Consider the following 24,800-nt stretch of genomic DNA (forward strand, 5'->3'; position numbering starts at 1 on the left):
ATTTGAATAATCGCGATTTGCACTTTCGTTACGCGTTAAAGAGGGGTCAAACGGTCATACAGGGAACTCGTTTTGAAACATATGCGTTCTCCGACAAAAAAAAACCCAGAACATTTGTTCAGTTTATTCTCGACTCAAGTTTAGTCGCTATATATTCACAGACATCATATGCAAGATTCAATGACAATAAACGCCTGAAACATAACAAAATTATGGGATTCTGGGACCATACAGGGCACGTCCGATCAGTAGCGTGGCTGTTTTACATTTGCATAGATTTACACATAATCCGGCTTTATAGGGGAAGTTCCTGTTCAAATACTGCATATCCTTCATTTACCTATATATATAAAGTAATAAGCAGATATTTTACGGACTTCCGGTATGCATATTAAGCTGATATCAGATTTATAAACATGGCTTCTTGGTGTTTAATAGTCTGTTTTTTCATCATTTTGCAGGCAATAAACATCACACATTAAAATCTGCATTCGTTATTTTTCGTCGTACAACAGGCAAACACACACAGTTACTCGATGTGATAATCCACTCCTTGGCATCGTAGTCGCTATCATGGTACTAACAAGTTTTGTCTATCTGGAGCTTTTATTCCTTTCACTGGCTTTGACTCATCTTTGCGGTATTGATTCGGGAAGAGGCATGGTCGATGCTTCGGAAGCGGTGATAGTACAACAGAACCAAGGTAAATACAACCGGGTATGACAGTAGAAACATGACAGAGAGAATAAGTGAAGTCAAAGTTGAAAGACAAACAGTAGATATCGCGAGATGCGTATATTTTTGGACAAGCATTCACACAAAGCTCCCTGTCTCTGTCTCTCTGTCTCTCTCTGTCTCTCCTCTCTCTCTCACATCACACAAAAACAAACAACAAAAAAAAAAAAAAAACTACGATCGCAAAAGTTTGTCATCATTGAATATCTTAATGCTCGCCATCATGACCATAACCATGACCGTGATCATTGTCATCATAATGATGATCTTGATGATAATGATGATGATGATGATCATCATTATTATCGCCGTCTTCGTCAACATCATTTTATCATAGAATTGTCTTCAGAACACAATATTGTAGCAGGGGTTATTACTAACTTCCGGTCTTACTTTTTATCGTGCTTATATTTTTCAAACAACCAATAAACAGTTACTTTTTCCGTCGAGGGCATCGAAGTTCTGTGTTCTTTGCCGAAAATAAATTATTTCTGTTCTTGCAGTTCGTAGGAGTATCAGCTGTGGTGGTTATTCAACTCGACCGATGGGAGTGGTCACTTCTCCAAACTACCCGGCAGCCTATGATAACAACGTCAATTGTACGTACCACATAGAGGCTCCGCCGGAGTATCAAATTAAAGTGAGTGTCACGTGATACTAAAAGTGGAGAAGATTCAATGCGTTGATTGATAAACACGGTTACTCTATCTTGTGACATATAAGATCACCAAAAACGATACGATACTTACGTATGTATGTATGTATGTATGTATGTATGTATGTATGTATGTATGTATGTATGTATGTATGTATGTATGTATGTATGTATGTATGTATGTATGTATGTACGTATGTATGTATGTATGTATGTATGTATGTATGTATGTATGTATGTATGTATGTATGTATGTATGTATGTATGTATGTATGTATGTATGTATGTATGTATGTATGTATGTATGTTTGTATCATAATTGAACTGCTCAGTAATAATGCCAATCTTTTTTTTCAAACTTCCATGTGTTTAAATTAATCAAACTCAATTCACAGCTGTTGTTCATGAGTTTTGACCTGGAAAACCAATTGGATTTCCTGTACGTGTACGACGACCCCGACAAGTACGACGACGCTACCGCCTACACTGGTTCAACCCTGCCCAATGATTTCACCAGCTCATCCGGGAACCTGTACTTAACATTTGAGACCGATAGTGGTGGAGCCAACGATGGATTTTACGCTACATATATCGCCTACGATGGTGAGTGGCGGTTGATGAGGGGCGAAGAAATGACAGTCGTAGGTGAGTGGAGTCATTTGCTCTCCTTTCCTTTATTCCGAATTCTTTTCTGACGAGAGAAGTGATATGTTTTGTCTGCTGTGCTACGCCGGGGATAAAGACTGGTTGGCACTCGTGCAATTGTTAAGCATCGTTTTCGTATCCTTGCCCTCATGCTTTTGGAAAGCAGTGTCCTTTGACTCTGTCGTGATTCTCAGTAGCGGCTATGTAACGAAATAAAAAAAGCGCTAACGCTTAAGTGAAATGAAGGTAATAAACAGTCAAGTATACTATCGCTTTTCACCTCGAGTTCAGCCTAGCAGAGTTTACCGAATATTCAACTGGATTATTCCTTGGAGTTGAACACGTAGCCTTGTCTGAAACTTACACGCTGTAAAATAGCAGCTTACTCGCATTGCAGTGAGAAATCTTATAATGTCAAAACTAATACGAATTATCTCTTTTTGCCAAATTTGCAATTTTTGCACAACACAACAATTTGCAGATACAAACTGTAATGATTCCATTCTTTGTGCGACAGTCACAAAAACGAAAAAGCGACATCATTTATAGATGTATATGGTTTTAAATGACGCTGTGCGATTCACTGCAAGAACACAGTATGATGATATGATATTAAACACCTATTGCCTGGTCATGAGGGCTATAGCGTCCGTCTATTACCCCGAGTGGTCGTGTGTTACCAGAAACACTTCGCTATTCCCCAAGGCAGTAGGCCGAGGGGTATAGCGATGTGTTTCTGGTAACACACGGCCGCGAGGGGTAATAAACGGGCGCTATAGCTCGAATAAAGACCAGGTTTTAGGTGTTTTATAAAACATCACACACTCATGTTGTAATTTGTTATATAGTTTAAATGTGGTTTGATATTTTGCATCGCAACAATCCATTGTGACAAGTTTACTATAGGCAATGTTTCCACAGTGGTTTCAGTTGTACGTGGTACCACTTTCTTTCAAAAACATTCTATGCATACCCAGCGACATCCTTAGTTGCACTTTAATCTTTTCCGTCGATAAGCTTTTCAAGTCCCTACGCTGTTGGAATGTTGGAAAATGTTGGAAAATCTGTTTTAGAGAGAGTGTCGTTGCTAATATCCCGGACGCACTTTGAAATTAAAATTTCCTTTCTCTTTCTGTATCGGCCCTGACCGGGATGGATTTCCCCACAGTATGCAATGGAGATAGTATGGTACAAGCACTCGGTGGTGAGTTTGTATCTCACACGAACGTGTATTCCCAGGACTGGGACGGAGAACCGAATGAGTGCTGGTCGACTTTCTTGCCACGTGACAAATTCACTGACGTCATCATTCGCTTCACCGATGTTGACGTCAACAATGAAAACCACAACGGTAAGCTGACTACGATGCATGGACCTATTTTACGAAACATACATTTGCATGTGTGGATATTCGTTCTGTTCTTAGACTAATGTTTGCTAGGTGAACAAGCCTACCGTTATCGCTGTTAGGTAAAAAGTGTGTATGACGTCATTAATTTATGTGCAGACCCACTTCGCATGGACAGTCAATATGCAAATCAGCTACGTATAAGGGAATACGTAAAATCAACCGGTGGTCACTCTGCCATATACTTTTTCAAGAGACGGGAAAGTGTGATTACTCAGAGTGAAAGACTTTGACATTCAGAATCTTACAATTCATCGATACACTTCAGTGTGAGTTGGTGTGCTCATGTTTTCGAAATTTTCTGATAAAATCAAATGTCACCTTATTGGCTTTGTGAAATCGACCTTAGGCCGGAGAAAAAAGCGTTTTTCCTCGGATATTTTTAGCAAAGGCACAGAGGCGGCGAGCGATTTTTATAAAATGTTTTAGGAACGTAGTACAGCAAAATCACTCACTATCAGATGACTTGGAGTCTAGATCTTACAAACTGTCCACAATAATAGAGGCTTGACATATATAGACAGTGTTGACAGAACAAATTGTGGGCATTTCCACATGTTCCAAGGAAGAAGAAAACCCCAAAAAACATAAAAATATGCACACCAAAAATGTCCAAAGTATGCATTAGCTTTTATCAAAACATATTCCAAATTGGTTTAAGTATTGACAACACGATTGGAACTAATTTGGGATAATTGGATTGTGAAGTAGTGTCGATTTAATCTGCAAATGTAACCTCATCCACTTTTCTGTTTTAGTTCCACGCTTGATTTTTTGAGTTATTTGTAATATTTCAACATTCAGCTATAGGGCAACTGACACTTTTGATAAATTTGAAAAATACGACGAACCAATTATCCCAAATTAGTTCCAATCGTGTTTGACAATTCAGAGGAGTAATATATAATTATTCTTCCTGTAACTTAAAAAAGAGGATGTCGGCCATTTTGAATTTCAAATATTAGCAATTTTTGGAAAGTTCACTCGCTCGTACTTACAAGTCAAAATCTTTGCACAGTGGACATGGTCCCTGATTACTGGAAGGAAGTTACTCTTAATTATGAAAGAACTTATGAAGCTTTCTTTTGCAAAGTGTTATTGTAAGTTGAAATCTTTTATTGTCGAGATATTCACTCCTCTTGAAGACACTATTCTGCTGCACAAACCTTATAATCGCTCGAACATTAAATTGATCTTCTTCTTACAGATTGTTCTTCCGGTGACTTCGTCAAAGTTTCTAATGAAGACGTGTCGTATTTAGTGTGTGGATATGACCTCGTGACCTTCGAGTTGACACTTCCCGTCAGAATCTATTTAAATTTCACGTCCTCGATGCAGAGCGGAATGTACAGCCGATTTCGAGGATCATACACTCTTTTTTACACACGTAGGTACTTCTATCATTTTCTTATCAAATGTAAATCGTCAGGTTCTTATGTGAAAGTCGATTGTCAATTATTGCCCACGGCGCAGCAGTACTGGTCGCAATGTATGTCAAGGTTATCAGCTCATTCGATGTGACGAAAATATCTTAATTTTACCGCCGTAAATCTTTCTCCTTAGTTGTAGTAGATCGCTAAAAAGTATAAACAATCCGTTTAATATATTAAATGACGCGAAAGCACTGACGAGAACAGCGCAATGAAATCGACGATTATCAACTGAAAAAACTCTACCATAGAAGTAATCATAATCTCTTGGGTTCATAATATATAGCAGATTGCTAAGTGTATGTAAGTACAGTGTAACCTCACAAAAGATCATCCATTGTACAGAGTGTAATTTAGTAACTTTTACGAATCCTTGAGATTTCTACTCACGGTGTAGATTGAGACTCTTCGCGATTCGAAATCGCAATTTGACCAACCACGCTGCAAACACTGGCACAACTTTCTTCTTTGAGGCTCGTCCCACGCAACGAGCGTGCTAGCTGGTCAGTTTGATCTTTTTGTATCAGCGTAAATTTTACATTTTGTTCTCATACAAGTGTGAAATAAAAGACGTCGATACACAATGTTAATCACGTGACTGCAATCCACGCTACATGTACGTGTACACCTAGTTAATTTTTGAGAGTCTGAGTAGCGGTTGTGAGCTCCACACTGACAAACATCCACTAATTTCTAGCGACAGTGAACCACAGCTGAGAAAATGTAGCTAAATTTACTCTGCTATGAGCATTGGAATGCTACCGCAGATGCACTTGACGGAACCGAGCGAGGAGGGTCATTCCACAGCACTGCAGTTGTTATTACTTGTAAAATGTACACTGATTAAAAGTCTCAAACTAGCCCTACTCTACATTTGTCAAATATTTGTGCCAGCTCGAATCTTTGATGTTTATTTGTTTTTGTTTGTTTGCTGTATTTTCGTCTCTTTCATTTAATGAGCTGTCCGTGGTCAATTTGTTAGTTTGTTCGTTTGTCTCATATGTGATCTCTTGCTCGTTATTCGGCCCGAGGATAAGTATTAGGTATAAGTATTATTAAGTATAGGATGGATCCCTGTGATGTAGTTTTGTCAACTTTGGTCAAGTTTGTGCAGCCCGCAGCGCTCACCCGTACAGGAACAACGATTTTCGATGTAAAAAATAAAGCCTGTATAGCAGACGATTTTCATTGCGATTACTACGAAGAGGAATATACTATGCCGTGCATTGTACCAAAATCTAGTGGCAACAGGCAAAACACAATATTCTGTCATTTTGCAAACGCGCTCGGAAAGTCGTTCCCGCGTTTAGAGTGATCACTAAATTTATGTTTTTTTTATTAGCGCCTGCAGGCGGACACTGCGATAGTTACGAATTTGAGTGTACAGATCGGTCGCGATGTATCAGAAACTCGTCGATGTGTGATGGCGCAAGCGACTGTATCGATGGTTCGGATGAACATGGCTGCGGTAAGTCCTTCAACACCATAGGTCAAACTAAATCCAAAAGAAGGCATTTAACTCATTCCGAATATAAATTATACGAAGACGTTCATGACTCCTAAGTAAAAGTTATGATTTTAAATGAATAGAGTAAATGATATTTGAGAACATAAGGAAGAAATGATCATATTGCAATCAGACGTAAGTTTGTCGACCGTTGCTCTCTGATAGGTAAAATGGATATGAAAGTAAACATGAAAAACAATTACTTTGAAACCCCTCTCTTGTTTATTACTAAACACTTAAGCACGGAGTGATGGAGCATTGATTCCCTGAAGTAGGACCTCAAATTCGACCTAATAATCTCTATACGAACAACAAACCAAATATCCAAAATGAAACGTCTTCCGCACAGAACAGAATGTAAAATATGCATGTTTGAATGGAAAGAAAGTATCAAATAAAAATGTCCGATCACACTCTTTAGAATACCTAGATTTTGAAGCAACAGCAAAGTTCTAATCCTGAATTGAATTCTTTTCCATATATATTGCATTTGTTTATCACAGGTACAAGTACTGTTATAATAATGCTGGCTGTTGTTGGTGCTATGATCCCCGCTACTGTAATATTGATAATATTGTGTTATTGTTCTAAGCATCCATCGGCTACTGCGCCCTCAGCCGACACTAAATCAGTTTCACTTACGACGGAAGACGCACAAGCTGCACAAACACTGCCTTCAACCAGGTGGGTGTGCAACAGTAAATTATTTTTATACACGCGTAGAGGGCGCTATCAAAGATCCTTGTTTCGGCTTGTGACAACACAACTTTGCACAACTTTGCGCAGGACTTCACACTGTAACATTTGTTTATCTTTACATCCATATTTGACAATGTTTCCTGTGTTCAAATAGATCACGTTCAATTACATGAGTATGTTCCAAACATCATTCGAGGTGTCTGTCGATGAACTTACAAATAAATAACATTTGCTCTTTACCAGCCCAGAACACAAAATAGTTCCATAAAAGTGTAGGTCAAATGATCATGTTAATCAATCTATCTGCCGTTTAATTGACTAACTGAATGAAAATATATAACAATTACGATAAAATGGAAGCTATTTTACACGACAAGTTTATGATATGCGTTTGTCATTTTTTAAAAGCGGAACGCATCAACAGAAAACACCCATTGACGATGAAGAACCCAGACTGAGTGACCTCCCGCCACTGTGCATTCTGTTTGTCGACCAACCTGTTATTCCTGTCATTCAGAGAATGGGCTACATGAGCACTGTGTCTCATTGCCTGCTGTCCCTACCTCCAATCGTATCTGACCGCGGTTATTCGCAGACTCCGGGCCAGCACGGTCAAACTGAACACTGTCATTTCCAACACGAGGGGCAAGAAGACGAGACGGAATCTAGCACTCTCGACGATCTCGAAACCGTTCCGCCACCAGCAACCTATGTACCACCAGATAAGCATAAACCAATGGATGAACGGAGACCACTCACAACATGCTTATGTGTCAAAGTTTCTGTCTAACGGTGACCTTGATTGTCAAATAGTGGATTTTTACAAGCTATTACCATTTTTACGATCGATATACAATGGCTTTACTAAAAGGAGGCCGAGGAAGACCTAACAATATAAGGGGGCTGGGTCATCTATAAGAGAAATACAAAAGTAGGGGCGGGGTGTTTGTCTTTTCACATACACTGGCTAACTTAAGCACAGTGCTAGTGGTGGGCGGGTCACTTGATTTTCCAAAATGTTTATTGGGTTAAAAAAGCCTTGTTCCATTTTGAAACAAAACAAAACAAAACAAAACAAAAAAGGGAAATAAAAGTACAGTGACTTGCCATAGTCTGAATATCGGAATTTTTGATATGACTGTCATTTACATTTTACATTTAGTCTATATAGGTTTGCTATAAACACTATAGGGAAAAATTGCGAGACTAGGGCGAGAAAGTGACGCTTTCTCGCAATTGGTGAGAATCTCCTCATTCTCACTCCTACTGGTGAGAATTTTGAATTCTCACCGGTGATCAGTGAGAAATCAACTCTTAAGTGAGATAATACATTCTCACCGGTGAGAATGGAAATTCTCGCCAAGCACGGTGAGAAGGGTAATGTTTACGGTGAGAATCAACCAGACTCACCATTCATTGGTGAGAATCAGCCAGACTTGCTGTTCACTGGTGTGAATCAATCTGGTTAATTCTCACCAGTGAATCTCACCGTAAAAATTACCATTCTCACAGTGCTTGGTGAGAATTTCCATTCTCGCCGGTGAGAATCTATATCTCACCAAGGAAAGCATTTCTCATTGCTCACTGGTGAGAATATTTGAATTCTCACCAGTAGCAGTGAGAATGACAAGAGATTCTCACCAATTGCGAGAAAGCGTCACTTTCTCGCTCCAGTCTCGCAATTTTTTCCTGTAGTGAAAGTGTACCAACGGAGCGGAAGAGACAGTTTTCTGTAGCAGGCAATCGATGAGATAGTTGACAGATAGAAGTTCACTCGTGCTGATGGATTCCTGTTTTGTTAATAAGTACTAATGATGTTGAGACGCAATGAGTGAGAAATGTATAAAATACGTGTTTCGCACTGTATCTTTTTAAATAAATAATAATGAAAAACGTAGAAATATGGCAAGATATAGTATTTACGAAACGCAAAGCATTGTAGTCAGATTACCCATCAAAAGAAGAGAACTTGCCCGCTATATATTGTGTCACTTAACCGGTTAATTAGTGCCTCTCCCTTCCAAACGAGCAGTGTGGGCTCCTGGCTTCGGCTGCTTTAACGATCCCACAGCCTTTCAGTATTCGTCTATGGACAGTGTTGCCGATAGGACAGTATTCAATATGCGATTTCTTCACATGAAAATGAATCCATTTGAAAATGTTAAGTTTCGCATGGAATTGAGGCCTTGTGAAAATGAAATATAGAATTTAGTTCATATTTTTTTGATCTGCCGAACGCAGGCAACAGAGGAGTTTAAATTATGAAAGTTTTCTAATAAGCGGTTTTAAGAGAAGTGCAAGTTGAACGAAAGAAGACGACGAAGGACTGCACTGAATGACCAATGACAGTCGACTCAGAAATGATAAACATCGGTCCCTCTTCTGTGGATTTACTGCCCATTCATTATATTATGCAGATACAAAAAAACAAACAAAAACTGGCGATCTTAGGCTGCGTTCACAAAAAAAACGGTCGGGGGATCTGGAGGAATTCAGGGGGGTTCGAAAATTTTAGGGGTAGTACAGGGGGGACTTGAAAATTTTGCTCTACCTTTAGGGGGACTTGAAAATGTTCCGCTTTATGTTCTACATTTTCCGATTCCAAATTTTAAATTAAATACCATTTTTATGTCATCAAAATGTTTTAATGTTAGTAATAATTTAACAAAATCTAGAACCATTTTGTCATTCCATGACTTTTATCTCGAAAAAATCTAAACATGTGTTATTTGTCGTAAAAAAAAACAAACTTGAGCCTAGTAACAGGGCAGAAGCTGCAACTGTTGATGATTTTTGCAATATTTCTATGCAATATATCAACTACAGTTTCTTTCTGTATCCCTACAGCATGCTCAAACACACAATATTCAGTTTGTCGACAAAACCTGTGTATAAATATGTATTAGGTGATAATTTAATTAGAGTCCAGACTGACAGTCAGTTGTCAGTGATACAAATGCATGGTACACGTACACAGGCTGTGATAGCAAGCTGAACACTGGACAGTTCAACATGCTGTAGGGAGTAGAAGAAGAACGCAGTTGTATAAACTGAACAAAAATGTTGCCAAAATTATCAAAGTCAATACTGCCTACGGGCAACTGTCACTGTCAGATACTGCTCTAGTGTTACTGCATACCTGAAAAGTGACAGAGATAGCTCTGACTCTGATGTACATGGTAGTTGAAGAAGAGTTTGTGTCAAATGACGCTCATGACAGTGAAACATTACTGAACAAGATCAGGGCAGAGAGCAACATATGGAAGAACGCATGGAAATTTTTGAATTCTGGAATATGAGATTAATCAAATATTAAAGAAAAAAGATAGAGTCACCATGCTTGATTTTCTAAATTTTCACATTCTTGTCATAAAATAATACAAAAGTAAAACTTTGAACAGTAAAGACGAAATGAAAAAATATGTTACTAAATGGAATTATTTATTTTTTAACCAAATTTGCAATTATTACACCCAAAATTTCAGAGACGAAAACACTTATTTGATGAGATATTTTAACCTTCCAGTATTGTCAATTTTGAGTAGCATCTAATTCATATATGTCTTGTACATTTGAAACAAATTTTTGGAAAGTCACTCTGCTCAGTTTTTTACAATATGGCAATTAGCTAGAATTCTCAATTTGCCTACTCTCTCATGGTTGACATTTTGTGTGCTCTTCTACAGGAGCAATTCACCTAGCCGGAGTTGGATTAACTCAAGTTGAATTTTAGACCAATAAATCCAAATTGTTCACTGATGCATTTAAAGAACTTGCCTTTGGAATACAAACTGCTAATAACAGGTAGTGTTGAACACCTGTGAGCAGAACGCAATACGTGTTTATTATTTCTGTGCGCACATCCTTTACAAATATGCGGGCCTATGATAGTTGAGGGGGACTTGAAAAATTTTGATCATATGGAGGGGGCATTGAAATTTTTTAGGGTATTGAGGGGGTATCTGAAAAAAATGATTTCAATCGCGATTCCCCCAGCCCTCCCAATCGTTATTTGTGAAAGCAGCCTTAATATTCCGTGTGTCACTGACAACTTGGCTGAATGGAGAACTGAAATGTTACACTGCGCAAAGAGGTTGATAAAAACGAAAAGCATAGAACGCCACATAACTTCTGATTGTCCTTGTATTTTAAATTTTGCATATGCCTGCCATCTTTAGTAGATTTCGTTTACCCATCTTTGGCCGACATTTTTGTCGTTGTTTGTTGAGATTTCTTTAAAAGTCTCCTAAACCTTGAGAAGCCAAATGTTCTATCCCTGATTTGAGCACGTTTGTTGTCAGTTATTAGTTTTTCCGGTACCTTGCTATCGATGTGCATGCTTCTGGTAAACACGGGAATATAATTCTCTCGTCCAGTAAGCTAACCTCTAAAGAAAACACAATACATGATGGCGCCATTCATCGGCTACAGAAGCTATTCATGCCAAGCTTTGCCGGCAGATTTTGAGTGACCGGGCTGAAAGATTCATTTAGCATTTCGCAGGCCCTCTGGACCTTTGATAAGTCTTCTCAAAATAGTTGTCTTGCCCCCTTAGATGATCCTTACAGAACAAATGTCTCGCATTGTGATGTTATTTTTTACCTCCAGCTTAGAACGGACAATATCTACGGGGCGTGGGTGGAGGCACCGTGTTACGCATTATCAAGGATTTAATCAAGTTTTGTACGACTTGCGACTTGCAGTACAACGACGTCCCTAGTATCGTTTACTTTAATTTTCTGACAGTTTGTGTTTGCAACAATATTTTGTATTGTGATTCCTTCCATCAAGTAATTTAGCTTACGAATTATGTATTTTTAGCACTTATACTTTTCGGATCACACGGCACCACTGTTCTCTCCACCACTGTTACGGATAGTTTTACTGCCTTTTTAGCCCTCACGCCAAAGCCCGGGACTCTACTTGGTAACGGAAATAAATCACCAGTCTCAAGTTCAAAACCGTGTGCGTGGTCTACTCGTTCGTGTTTCAAATGCAATATATCTTGTCATCTCGAAGTTTCTGCTTTCCATTACAACAGAACTGGAGGGGGGGGGGGGGTATTGCAATACCATTTTCATTAGCGAAAACACGATATACGTGCGTCGTTAACGATCAGCTTGGGGTAAAGCCACTGGTAAACAAGGGACAGTGTTTGTATTGAGAGAGAGAGAGAGAGAGAGAGAGAGAGAGAGAGAGAGAGAGAGAGAGAGAGAGAGAGAGAGAGAGAGATTGTTTGTTTATTCATTCATTATATGATAGTATGCGTGAGAGAATATAATTATCTATAGCAAAATGTACCCATGTCGACGCACCAGTAGTAAATCTATTCAGTAAATCTATTCCATGCAGTAAAGCGACCCTAAGGGCAAGGTCGGAGCACATAGAACGTGAAATTGCGGAATAATTAAACGCTGCCTGACAAATCGCAATCACAACGTTCACCTGACGTATGACCTCCACGATTCGAAGTTTCAATTTCTTCAAACGTCGACCGGTCTTTAAATCGAGACTAAAGACTCTCTTGACGCGTCCGAAATGGTAAGCGAGAATGGACCCCACGGAAAACTCGGTCTTATCTTAGACTTATGGGTCATGGTCTTATTAATGTCTTATACTTTGAGTACGCGATGATTGACCCCGAATGGGAGGGCGTTGCCAAGCAACCCTATTGACAGGTATGTGAAATGCGCAAGTCAAGCCAACAATTGTTCTCTTTCTTCGCGTATCGCTACATTATACTTGATTGCTTGTAGGTGTCAGTGGTTTATAGTCAGACGAGACGTATGGCGGTACTTCGTGGAGTGCCAAAACACCACCAATTTTCCTTCGTTTTCAAAAACAGTTGAGTGTTTCCGTCGAAATTTATTTTTAAAATTTCATTAACATTGATCAAGACTTGCACTGATTGTGTATATGTCGAGTTGCTAAGGAGATGCTTGTACAATTGCAGGAGCCATATTGGATGACGTCACAACGCCTATGTAGGTCACTGGCAACGAGTATAGTTGTGGAACGCTAAACGGTAAGATTTTTTTGATATCTCTTTGGCTGTAGGAGACGCATGTTAAGGTAAGCAAAGAGCCGTTTTCACCTTGTTATGAAATTCAGATTTATTGCTTCAAGCCCGTTGTCTCCAAGTTCAATTGACAGCGAAGATAGAACCATGTATTCCCGAACGACTGTCTATGTCAAATGAAATTTGTAACGACTAATCTGATTCTTGCCAAAATGTTAACAGGTATGTGGTCTGTATCCTGTGCAGCTTGTCATTTTTTCTGTTTATGGGATGTCGTGACGGGATATAAGCTTAGAAATATTTGATCAATACTGCTGAGGAGAGAGGGAAATCTGACCATATTGATTTTTAAATTTCCGAAATAGACAATCCTTGTAATCAACTGAGGACACCTTATATACAAGAATATACGAGTATGTCGTGCTGTTCGTATTATGCATGCTGATAGTCAATCTTTGTCAGGTACAGGCAGACATACAGGTATATATGTGTGTGTATAGATTGTGTATAGATTTGTCTGTCTGAAGATTGCAAGATGTATGAAACTTAAGTAAATAATTTTGTTATTGTTTATAGTGCAAAGATAATACAATTATATATATATATATATATATATATATATATATATATATATATATATATATATATATATATATATATATTATCGTCGGACACATAATTGATAAATGTTTCACAGTTTAAAATTGTTTGGTTTATCTTTTCATTTTCAGAAGTTTCGTGGACCAAGTTTCAATTCTGTCTGTTGCTGTTGAAAAATGAGGAGAGCGTCTCTCTCTGGCAATTCTTGGGGCTTTACTTTGTTTGCCAAAATCTCTGACTTCAGAATATGGCGACAGTGACAGAGGGGCTGTGTTGTATAGAGGTGGGTCATATTAATGACGAATCGTTCACGTGACTGGTGCACATTGTTCGAAGTGTTCGTGAGCAGCCTTGATGATAACATTGTCTTGAAACCTTTTCTTGTTGAACTTTTTATAATGATGTGCTTGCAAATTCTAAAATTCAAGTAGGATGGCACTCGGATTTTAGATATTTAGGACCAATTCGCTCGTTTCTTTGACACACCCACGCACAGGCATACACTGCCATACACATTCCAAAAGGCCGTCATTGATAGAATTGTTGTAATTACTTTCCCAGCAAAGAGAGATGTAGGCTATTGCGGAGGAACTTTCACGGACATCGCGGGCGAGTTTTCGTCTCCCCAATACCCAAGCAACTACAACGGTAACCAGGAATGTTACTACTACATAACAGTCCCTGATGGTTTTTATATTGTGGTAAGCTTTTCAATACACATTCAGATCAAATAATTCTTTGATTGCTTGAACATGTGGCTATGCTAGGCCTTTGCCGCTATTGTCACCTTGACCGCGACAATATATCCCCAGATATCAAGGTTATGTTTACACCGATATACGCTCAACAGGAAGGTTAGCTAAGGATTCAATATTTGTCGATTTTATCCTAGCTCAATGCATATTTCAGTTTTGTATTAAGTGCTCTGAATGGAAGAAGGCTTTCGTTCACAATGACCTTCATATCACACAATCAGCACGACAGAGCGTTGACGTCATCCATTCACCACGGACTGACCTGCAAAACACGTCTCAACTGTTTACATTAGTGTGAACAGTTTAGGACTAGTTACTATGGAATAGATCCACCTCGTCACCTAGTGATCATTATTACCTCAAATGATCGATATATCTGCTAACATGCTTTCAAATTGTATCGCTATGAAGTAAATATATCGGCGATTCTGAGCATCGCTATGACCAGGGGTGGACTGTCACAAAGAAAATACATCGGTTAACGAAGGTCGCAGTACCCTTTAAGGAGTAGCTATAATTTCTCTGTCGATAATTTTCCCCCCGGGGTGGGGGTGCTCCCATAGAAAAGGTGTACGGGTATGTGCTGCCCGAATGGTCACTTTTTCATAGAAAGGTGTACGGGTATGTGCTGCCCGAATGGGTCACTTTTTCATAGAAAAGGTGTACGGGTATATGCTGCCCGAATGGGTCCACTTTTTCATAGAAAAGGTGTACGGGTATGTGCGCCCGAATGGGTCACTTTTTCATAGAAAAGGTGTACGGGTATATGCTGCCCGAATGGGTCACTTTTTCATAGAAAAGGTGTACGGGTATGTGCTGCCCGAATGGTCACTTTTTCATAGAAAAGGTGTACGGGTATGTGCTGCCCGAATGGGTCACTTTTTAACGAAAAAATCTCTAATGCATTTGTCGATTTTTCATCCGAAAAAACTCTAAACATTGATCGATAACAAAGCAAGCGTTCGATGCTTTTCGAAAACCTTCACATCTAACAGAATAAAGGTGGAGATTCCAAAAACTTGTCTAAGAAATACCTAACAATGGGTCATATATATGGAATATACATGGGTAGATGTTTTCAACTCGGGCGGCACACCCCCATATGAAATATTGGGAGTACCCCACCCCAGGGAATTTTCTGTTATTTAGGAAATCAGTACAACGCCAGCGGCAATTCAGGTAATTTTCAGATTCTCACTTATAGGTACATATAATGTAACAGATATCACAATATTTTCTTATGATCTTTAATATACAGTTGCAGTTTTCGACTTTTGTCCTCGAGAGTAGTACCACTGGGGACTATGTCGAGATCTACAATAGCCACCAGTCCCAGAACAGAATTGGGATTTACTACGAAACAACCAGCCCGGGGGTCGTCCAGTCTTCGGGCTCAGAGCTCCTAGTAACCTTCAACTCGGACTCCTCGGTTAGTGCCCAAGGGTTCCTGGCAAAGTACATGGTGGCGACTCGCGACTACTCGTCCGGCACGGGTACTTGTGGAGGCACCTACAGCAATTTTGAATCGGGTGCTTTCACATCCCCGTTCTTTCCGATCGGGTATCTTCCCAGTTTAGATTGCTACTACTCAATATCAATGCCAACGGCTGGAAGTAAGATAGAGGTTAGTGTGATATTGTACTGTTTGCTTGCTTGTTTGTTTGTATTTATTTTCTCGGAGTCTGTTATTGGGTCTTTAGGCCTGTTGACTCGTAAAATAAATAAATAAATAAATAAATAAATAAATAAATAAATAAATAAATAAATAAATAAATAAATAAATCTTATTCATATTGGTAAACGCTATCAAATTGTGTACATGAAACTATTGTTTTCGTCCAAAATTGAAAATAGATTTTGGTGCCAAGTGCTAGTAATTGTCCATCATCTTTCTGACTGAGAGGTATCGGTGGCGTTGCACATAACACAGCGTTCTGTATTTCTTCACTTGTAAAGATTCTTTCAATTTTCATCGTCAGTGATTTTTTTTGAACGTTAGCCCTTACTGCCCCTGTCATTTAAAAATGAGAATAGATAATGCAAAACAAAATAGTCGTTATTCTCTACATATACTTTAGTTTCAAATGAAATAAAGTAGTATTAAGTTTTTGACTTTAATTGATTTAATCGTTAATACGAAAATTAAGGTTTTCTATCCTAAGTATGTGCCCCTTCATTATTTTGAGCAACCTTTGCTACCACACTAAACTTTATTCTCTGCTTTTAGAAAATATATAGTATGACGGGGTTTGTATGTCATCTATGATTAAAAAATATTGCATTGAAAAGTAGGTGTGTTGGTTAAGTGCAAAGCTACCCTAATCGTAAACGTATAAGTTGAGCAAACGAAACTTGCGCCTCTATACAATTTCAGGTAGAAATTCTCTATATACTGACGGAGGCTTCATACGACTATGTTGAAGTCCACGATGGAAATTCGGCTGACGCCACATCCCTGGGTAAATTTAGTGGGTCTTCTTTGCCAAGCCCTGTTACTTCAAGCGGCCCCGAGCTCTTTGTTCACTTCCACTCGGACAGTTCAAATAGCGAACAAGGCTTCTATGCCATATACCGACTAGCGTCAACCAAAACATACTCAGGTAAGCCATCGATTTGAAATCTGTGAAGTTTAAAATACCTTGCGAACTTAATAGAAATGTTGTTCTACGGATCCATATTTTTGGTATAAAAGTTGTTTTCACAAATCATTCCCCATACTTTTATGACAACGAATACTGCGTAACCGTTCAGTGAAACAAACAATAAATGATATAGATTTCAATGAATTTCTACAACTTTAAAATGACACGGCTACATTATAATCCTTAATGATTTACATAGAGATTTGCTGCAACCTTCGATGTTTTCATGTATTTTTCTGTCACGGTGTATATTACTTTCTCTATTAATTACCCACCATTATGTAATAGCTTTAAGCCAACTTTACCTCGTTGAGACTATACTTGCTGGTATATCTACACTGATATTGGTAACTAAGCAGTCGATTATCGACAATGTATAGGGATACTATAGTTTATTTTTAAAGTGACTGCCGATAAGTTAAACAATAATGCAGAACAAAAGGTTAAAACATTAAAGTATAAAGTTGTCTTCCCTTTAGGTATTTCGCGTCTCGAAAATGATAGACTTAACTTTTGCTCAATCTTTCCTCAATGAAAATTTTCAACCATTCTTTTTCAACATCAAGAGAAAAAAACTGAGGGTCACCCTCCAAATTTTGGTGCTAGAAAAACAATTTACCCAATATATACAGATATTCGAAATTCAAAATGGCCGACATCCCAGTGTTATCCCTATGGGGAAGATAAAATTCTCGATTTACACAAAACTAAGCCGGTGAAAAATGTAATTTCTCCAGAAGCTTCAAAATGGGCCCAACAAGTGGTGGGCCAAACGAATATGGCACGGGTTTCAATTTCCGAATATCTGTCCGAAGGAGTATTATACCTTGAAGGTATACGGCACACTAGTTTTGTGAATCCAAAGTCTGACTTAAGTGCAACAACTGTGACATTTGAGGCATACTCAGTGTTTGTTTTCAAGTGCAAGACACAGTCTCCTTGATAACGACAATGATGTCGACTCACTCATATCAGCGTACAGTGTTGTCAGACCGTTGTGTAAATCAAATAGGCAAACAATTTGGTCAGTGTCAAACGAAATGCTAACTAAAAGTACTTTCTGTATCATTTCGCTAAAGCACTAAATCTCACCAAGCATGATTCAACGACAAGAAAACTTACTTATTTTTCTGAATTTGTTGCAGTCTGCAGCGACACCTTGGTGGAAGGTTTTGGCGGCATAATCAGATCACACAATTCTTATCCAGATTACTACTCGCGTAATCTTGACTGTCTACTGATGCTGCCAATCAGAGGAGTATATGATAGAATCTACCTGAAGTTCACGGACATTAACCTATACTCATCAATCTCAGACGGTTAGTTTTGCATCAGGTTTTGTCCAGAGAAGTCTCTTGCACTATTACCGGCATCTTTTCTGAGTCAATTCAAGCTATTGTGTTTATCGATAGGCTATACAAGCTGTATTACTATGCCTGTCAAATGCTTTTCAATGGTAAATGCTGTGGTCGATGACGTATAATTCTATGTGCGACTGTGTTCAATTTAATGTGACATTATTATGTAATGTTTGTTTTAGTGTATGTATTGCAGTTGATACAAAAAGTTGATATAAAATTCATAAAAAACCGAACGGATTTTCCTAACACAATTGGAACTATTTTTGGATAATTGGATCTTCATATTTTCCAAATTTCTCAAAAATCTTAGGTGCCCTATGGCTGAATGTCTCAATATTACAAATTACTCATTAAACAAGTGTGTAAAGTAAAAAGTAAAGCAGATGAGCTTACATTTGAAGATTTTAATTACTTCACCATCCAATTATCCCAAATTAGTTCCAATCGTGTTTTCTCCTATATATCTTCAAAAATGTTATCATACTATTTCACGTTGTGTCAGATTGCAGTGGTTCTGACGTCATCACGGTGACCGATTCCACTGGGGCCGTCGACGAAACTCTCTGCCAAAATGACGATATACGCATCGTCGACATCCCGGCTGACGTCATAAGCTTGAACATAACGTTCGACAGTAGCGGTATCCAAACCACTGCCTACAAGGGTTTCCAGGCGACATTCTCTCTGTACTATCAGCCCCTACTCGGTAGGTATAGGCTTAATAGAATGTTGTCCAAACGTTCATATTGATCTCGGGAATAACTTTACATAGACCCTCCAGAAACGAGGGTCTATGTTTTTACAATAGACTGAATTGACTCTTCTGCTGTACGCAATTTGGTCAATTACATAATTTGATCAGTGCCCTATGTCGTCTGCAGGTTTGTAAGGACGCCCTCTGAATCTCGCGAGATCTCGTTATAGGCGGACATTGATCACCGTGCACCGGGACAGATCATTTCACGCGTGAGATCATTTGAAAGTCAAAAACCACATGCTGCCTTATTAACGATAACAAATCAATGCAAGAATTACGAATTCATCCTTTTGAACTCGTTGAAAATGTTTGCTTTTCTTTTGGTTCCCAGACTAATGTTTCATAAGTCATCCAAAATTCTTTGAAACGGCTGATCTCTTGCGTGTAACGCAGACAAAGAGAAACACAGATTCTCTTTGCCTGTGCGTGTAATCACTGTCAGTCTGTACTTTTCTGGTTCTAATTTTTCTTCCACTCATGCGCAGTCTTCTCTTAGAAAGAGGTTCTGGTCACAGATGAAAGACATAACTTCCAGGCCCTCATCAGCCAATCATCAGCAGCTAACATCTTAATTGCAATCAAACATTATTGAATATTTCGATGTTCTTGTTTGTTGGAAATGCAAACCATTATATATATTTTATCGGTATTTGAGATATTTTATCGCAAATTTTGTCTGACATTATCCATAGTTTGTTCTGGTGACGATTTCTCCTGCACGAACGGAAGATGCATCTCTATCGCTCTGAGGTGCGATGGATTTGACCACTGCGGAGATAATTCGGATGAAGAGGACTGCCCATCAAGTACGTCTGTTGGCCGTTTCTTGCAAGGTGAAATGGCTTGTGGCGAAACAGCCAGCCAGATGACACCAGCTTGAAAGAACAAGTCGAAAACCTTCTAGAATCATGACCTGTATGGTCGGTTTCGCTGATCATAAGCCCATCTAAACGTGAAAATATGATTATTCATAACACCCCTGGGAATTTGTGATACTTATATTCAGATAATTACGTGAATATTTCCTAAACGGTTGAATGCAACTGGCTAATAAGCTATAAAAAACTTAACAAACAAGAAGTAAATTTATTTAAAAATATTAAAAAAATAGTATAACATTCGTAATCAAAGGAGTGCTTTTGTGAATGTGTTTGCGGGGAAGCTGTTATTGAAAAAAGCACGTGAACAGTACAACTGTCATATCAGTGACCTGCGGTACTAAATAACTTGCTAATACTGCGCATGCAAAGATCTAAATGAAGGAGTAATATGTCATTATTTTACATTCTTCAAAATACAACGATATTAATCTGTGTCCGTAAAATTTGATCAAAAGTATTTCAGTCGGCGATCATTAATTTCTAATCATTGAGCATGCGTTATTGTAATTGTTTCAGCTTCTCTTGATGTGGAAGTAATAGCCGGAATAGCCGGGGGTTCATTTGCATTTTTGGTCTTGGCTGCTACCTGTGCATATTGTTGCTGCAAGAAGAAAACATCCTCGGCGCCGTCCTCGTCGATTAAACCCGTTGATACCGGCATGAAGACAATCGCTACCACGGGCATTGCAACCGGGTAAGAATGGCCTCTAGGGTTTTCAATCATAGAAATGTTCTGCTGTCATGAGCAAAATTTTAGTGTTTTTCTCGCTTAGACATTCCAGGATGTCCGTCAGAGCATATTACAACATCGATGACACTTGTGAGGAAGAGCAGTGAAATCTGTACCCGTTCGATTATCAGTGGGAAGATGAGTGACATTTTATTCGGTGTTGCCTATTACATTGTGCCACTCTGTTGATGGCGAAAATGCAGTGATCCAATTGGTCGAGACATGAAAATAACAGCGCTATATTCGCGAAATGGCATATAGATGGAACATGTGCGAGCTCTCATGATCAGCGAGAGCACTAGTACTGAAAATCCCCTTTTGAACGTTTTGCGCCATACTGAATTAAAAATATAATGGCAATAAACCACCTGAGCAGAGGATAGTTAACTCGATTTTGACCAGCTGCAGTTCGCTCTTTATGTGCATTTGCTATCGGTCGTGCATATATCTCGTAAAATGGTGAAAATCTCATGGTACACCTATCGTAGGGTGTGGTTTATTGTTGATCGATGAAGGTACCATCGACATTTTCAATACTGTAAACTATTTTAACTAAATACGTCAAATTTTGACACGGGGCAATATTGCTAAATTCATTGCAAGGAAGTCAAAGCATGAATTACAAAATTTAGCTCGCAATGGACGACATATTGCCAAATTGATTTAAAAAAAAAACCTCTAACGTCAACTTTGTCTTACTGTTTTGATGTGCTTGCCCATCGGCTACAGGGCAAGTTCAGTGTACGTTGTCGCGTTTGTTAAGGTTTTCCAGATAAAGTGAGGCCAGTAAAGACAGCGACTGTTAGACACGCATGCGCAATGATTTCTCTGTGTCACAGGTCCCATAACCTCGCCACCCTTTCCACTGAATTAAGAATTGAATGTCTATGCCTCTAGCTTCCTGTGGATTTGAAACGCGTGGGAGTGTACAATGGATTTCAAAGCTTTAGACTTTGTCAATTTTCTTTTGTCAACCAGCTTTCCACTTTCATTTTCCCCTACAATAGGCCGGTTGACCCCACGAAAGACTTCGTCTCCTACGAAACCGCAGCACGCGGGGAAGTACAGAAACAGCCATTTGGAGGACAGAGCGGACACGATGGCCCTGGCTATGGCTATTACGATCCGGGCTTCCCGGACGACGGACCCCCTCCACCTCCTGCACCCGTTGACTGATGCTACCATATACATAAATCCGTTTCCATTTTTGCTTTTTGCACATCATCAGTTAGGAGTAAATGAGCACAAACATGGCCGATGCTTTTGGATTATGTTATAGTGAACATGAACTTGAAAGAGAATGGAAGACTATTGGGGTTATGGATATTTCAAGTTAAAATGTATTTTTAGAAGTTCTATATTTTTCGACTTTTTCATTTTTTTGTGACAAATTCTCTATAAAAATCTATTTTGGAAGCTTGTATATTGTCCCGGTGACCTTTCCAAACTATTTTTCGTCATGATCACAGTATCTTGTTGATTTATTCATATTTGGCAAAGCTATTTATAAGACTATATTTATAGAAGTTCTATTTGTTTGGGATTTAAAAAATTAGTTGCTTTGCTTTATAGATTCAGTAGAATGATTCTGAATAGACTCAATCAGACAAATTTCAAACAGTACATTTCTGAAAATAGACTTCAAAAATATAAAAAAATCGAAAAACAAGTTTCTGAAAAATATGTGAAACATATGAAACAACCCAAGATCTGTAAAAGAGAGTAATTTTTTTACGGTTATGCAATGTTTCTACCACAAATTTTGCGTAAATCTGAAAAAATGAAAGTGAATGGCATCCCAGTAGCTTTAATTTGTGAGATTCATCCTGTGAATACATCATGGCGTATGACTTTTCTAGTGTTTGTATTTATTTACGAGTAAAAGTCTGGGTACACCTGCAAAGTTCGTTGGCCCATTTTCATTATGAAAAAAAATTGGTAATTTTAGGGACTTCCTTCAGGCTTTTTGAAACAACGGAACCGCTTAGGATTGTGCCAATTTGTAAAGTTGTCCGATGTGAGCCCGGAGTTCTTCAGTCTTATGCTATAGGTATTTATGCTGGAATTGTTTATTCTTTTGATATTTAAAATTCCACATTAGACAAACGAGCATCAACTCGTGCAAGTGATTCGTTACCGATTCCGTATAACGGCATGAACATTCTGCAGTAGATTTTGTCTGAATTTGTGGGGAGAAGGATCGGTTCCAATCGTTTAAAAAGATAGTGAAGGCCAAACTTCATGCTATTCCAACTTTTTTCCAACATAACTTTACTAGAATATGTAAGAGTCCGTATTTACTCCCAACAGCATGTTGAAATACCCAATGCAAGTACTCGACTTTTCAATTCAGTCTCTATATCTGTCAGGTGCACTTTTCTCGTTGACAACGAAGTTTCTGTGTGGACTTATTTTCAGTTCTCATAATTACAATGCATCTCACACTTACTCTGGCAAGCAAATGATGCCGGTGTTGACACGCCAAACAATAGATGTTGCTTGCTTTGTACCAAATACGACAAAAAGGTCAGTCAATGCATTGGCAAATACTGCGACAACAAGTGCGGTCAAAGGTTAAATTCACTCGGAATAAAACATGAACATGTGCTTTGTGAATGAGACCACGTCCTGCCACTTGAGTGGTTTGGTTGTGGGCGCTGAAATAACTTGCGTCAAAATGCACTTTGATCATAATAGTGAAATCGACAGAGGAGTCATTTTATGTGATTGCTGAGCAGATATTTATGAACCCCAACCATCAGCATCACTGTCTCATTGGTTGTTAATGTTACTTGAAATATTGAGATAAAAGTAATCCATATCGGACTAGATTTTAAATACAATTAGGTCGAAGTGCTTATGTGGCAATGCTTATACAATATGAAACACTCATGGCGGGCGACTATTTCCAGCAGTGATAGAGTTGTCCTGTGCAATAACTTATGTAATATGATAACGTGACATGTGACTCTTCTATTTACTCCATGGAGAATCCTTTTACTTCCATCACTTGTTTACATTTGACGGCTTTATTAGTGCTGCCATCAGAGTGACACTGAAGCTGTACCTCATATTGCAAAAATGAATATAAAAATACTCAGTGTTTCATCTCAAACGACAAAATTGTCTGTCCCGTACAAATGGATATTCAGAAGAAATATTGACATCCGTCCACTTTATATTATAGTTTTATATGACGTGTAAATGTAATTGTACATATGGAAATATAAAGTTCAGCAAGCGCCATTACATAGTAAAAGTTGTGTCATGTGGTTTCTTAGCAAGTATATTATGTGTGACTGATTTCATCATAGTATCAATACATATGTATACCAATACTTGTGCATGTTAATATATATACGTGTGTATGCTGTTGATGTGCAGCTGGCTCGGAAGCTGACCTTTCACCTATTATCTGATTGGTCGATTGTCACTATTCACAATTAATAGTCTTTTGTGTTAATTCAATGATAACGGTAAGATTCAGCCAACCAATTGGATAACAGCTTTCGAGATTGTACGTATGTGTGTGTGTGTGTCTGTGTGTGTGTGTCTGTGTGTGTGTTGCTGTGGTGTGTGGGTGTGATTGTGTGTGTGACACTACGTGTGTGAATAATTTCCCTTTGAAAATTCAACATTCCCTGACTACTTGATATCTCCGAAAGAAATGATCCTAAAAGTAGGACAGCCATACAATGCAGAGTCACTCTTGTCAAGCTTCACAGCAGTACACAATACACATACCGATGCTAAACAAAGGCTATACAGTGTATACAGTGTATGACAATGCCGAGCCCATGTAAATGAAAGACTTAGGCATTCCTAGCATTAAATAGGGACCGATGTAGTCCCCGCCGGTCATCCACCCTATCGTACAATATCTTGTTGGTTAGACGAGTTCAATGCATTTCTAGTCTCCTTTTTATTAGTTAAAAAATATTGCCCTTTTGCCAGTGAAACCTGCCGCCTGTTAAAT

General features: G+C 38.6%; 2 protein-coding genes across 2 annotated transcripts; both read left to right on the forward strand.

The window, feature by feature from the left end:
* The first annotated feature begins 521 nt into the window (after positions 1 to 521).
* On the forward strand, positions 522 to 8,195 carry LOC139148739 (neuropilin and tolloid-like protein 1). Its single transcript, XM_070720207.1, has 8 exons — positions 522 to 703; positions 1,239 to 1,375; positions 1,786 to 2,035; positions 3,204 to 3,386; positions 4,651 to 4,830; positions 6,216 to 6,341; positions 6,884 to 7,064; positions 7,488 to 8,195. Exons 1-8 carry the CDS (start codon positions 574 to 576, stop codon positions 7,867 to 7,869), a joined length of 1,569 nt encoding a protein of 522 aa, XP_070576308.1. The 5' UTR covers positions 522 to 573; the 3' UTR covers positions 7,870 to 8,195.
* Positions 8,196 to 12,784: 4,589 nt separating this feature from the next.
* On the forward strand, positions 12,785 to 22,550 carry LOC139148552 (neuropilin-1a-like). Its single transcript, XM_070720038.1, has 11 exons — positions 12,785 to 12,923; positions 13,033 to 13,104; positions 13,830 to 13,981; positions 14,260 to 14,399; positions 15,712 to 16,077; positions 16,828 to 17,053; positions 18,241 to 18,414; positions 18,959 to 19,162; positions 19,906 to 20,019; positions 20,611 to 20,788; positions 21,832 to 22,550. The coding sequence occupies exons 5-11, from the start codon at positions 15,913 to 15,915 to the stop codon at positions 21,998 to 22,000; spliced, it is 1,230 nt and encodes a 409-aa protein (XP_070576139.1). The 5' UTR covers positions 12,785 to 12,923; positions 13,033 to 13,104; positions 13,830 to 13,981; positions 14,260 to 14,399; positions 15,712 to 15,912; the 3' UTR covers positions 22,001 to 22,550.
* The last annotated feature ends 2,250 nt before the right edge of the window (positions 22,551 to 24,800 follow it).

The sequence above is a fragment of the Ptychodera flava genome, chromosome 13 (genome assembly GCF_041260155.1).
Source record: "Ptychodera flava strain L36383 chromosome 13, AS_Pfla_20210202, whole genome shotgun sequence".
Lineage (NCBI taxonomy): Eukaryota > Metazoa > Hemichordata > Enteropneusta > Ptychoderidae > Ptychodera > Ptychodera flava.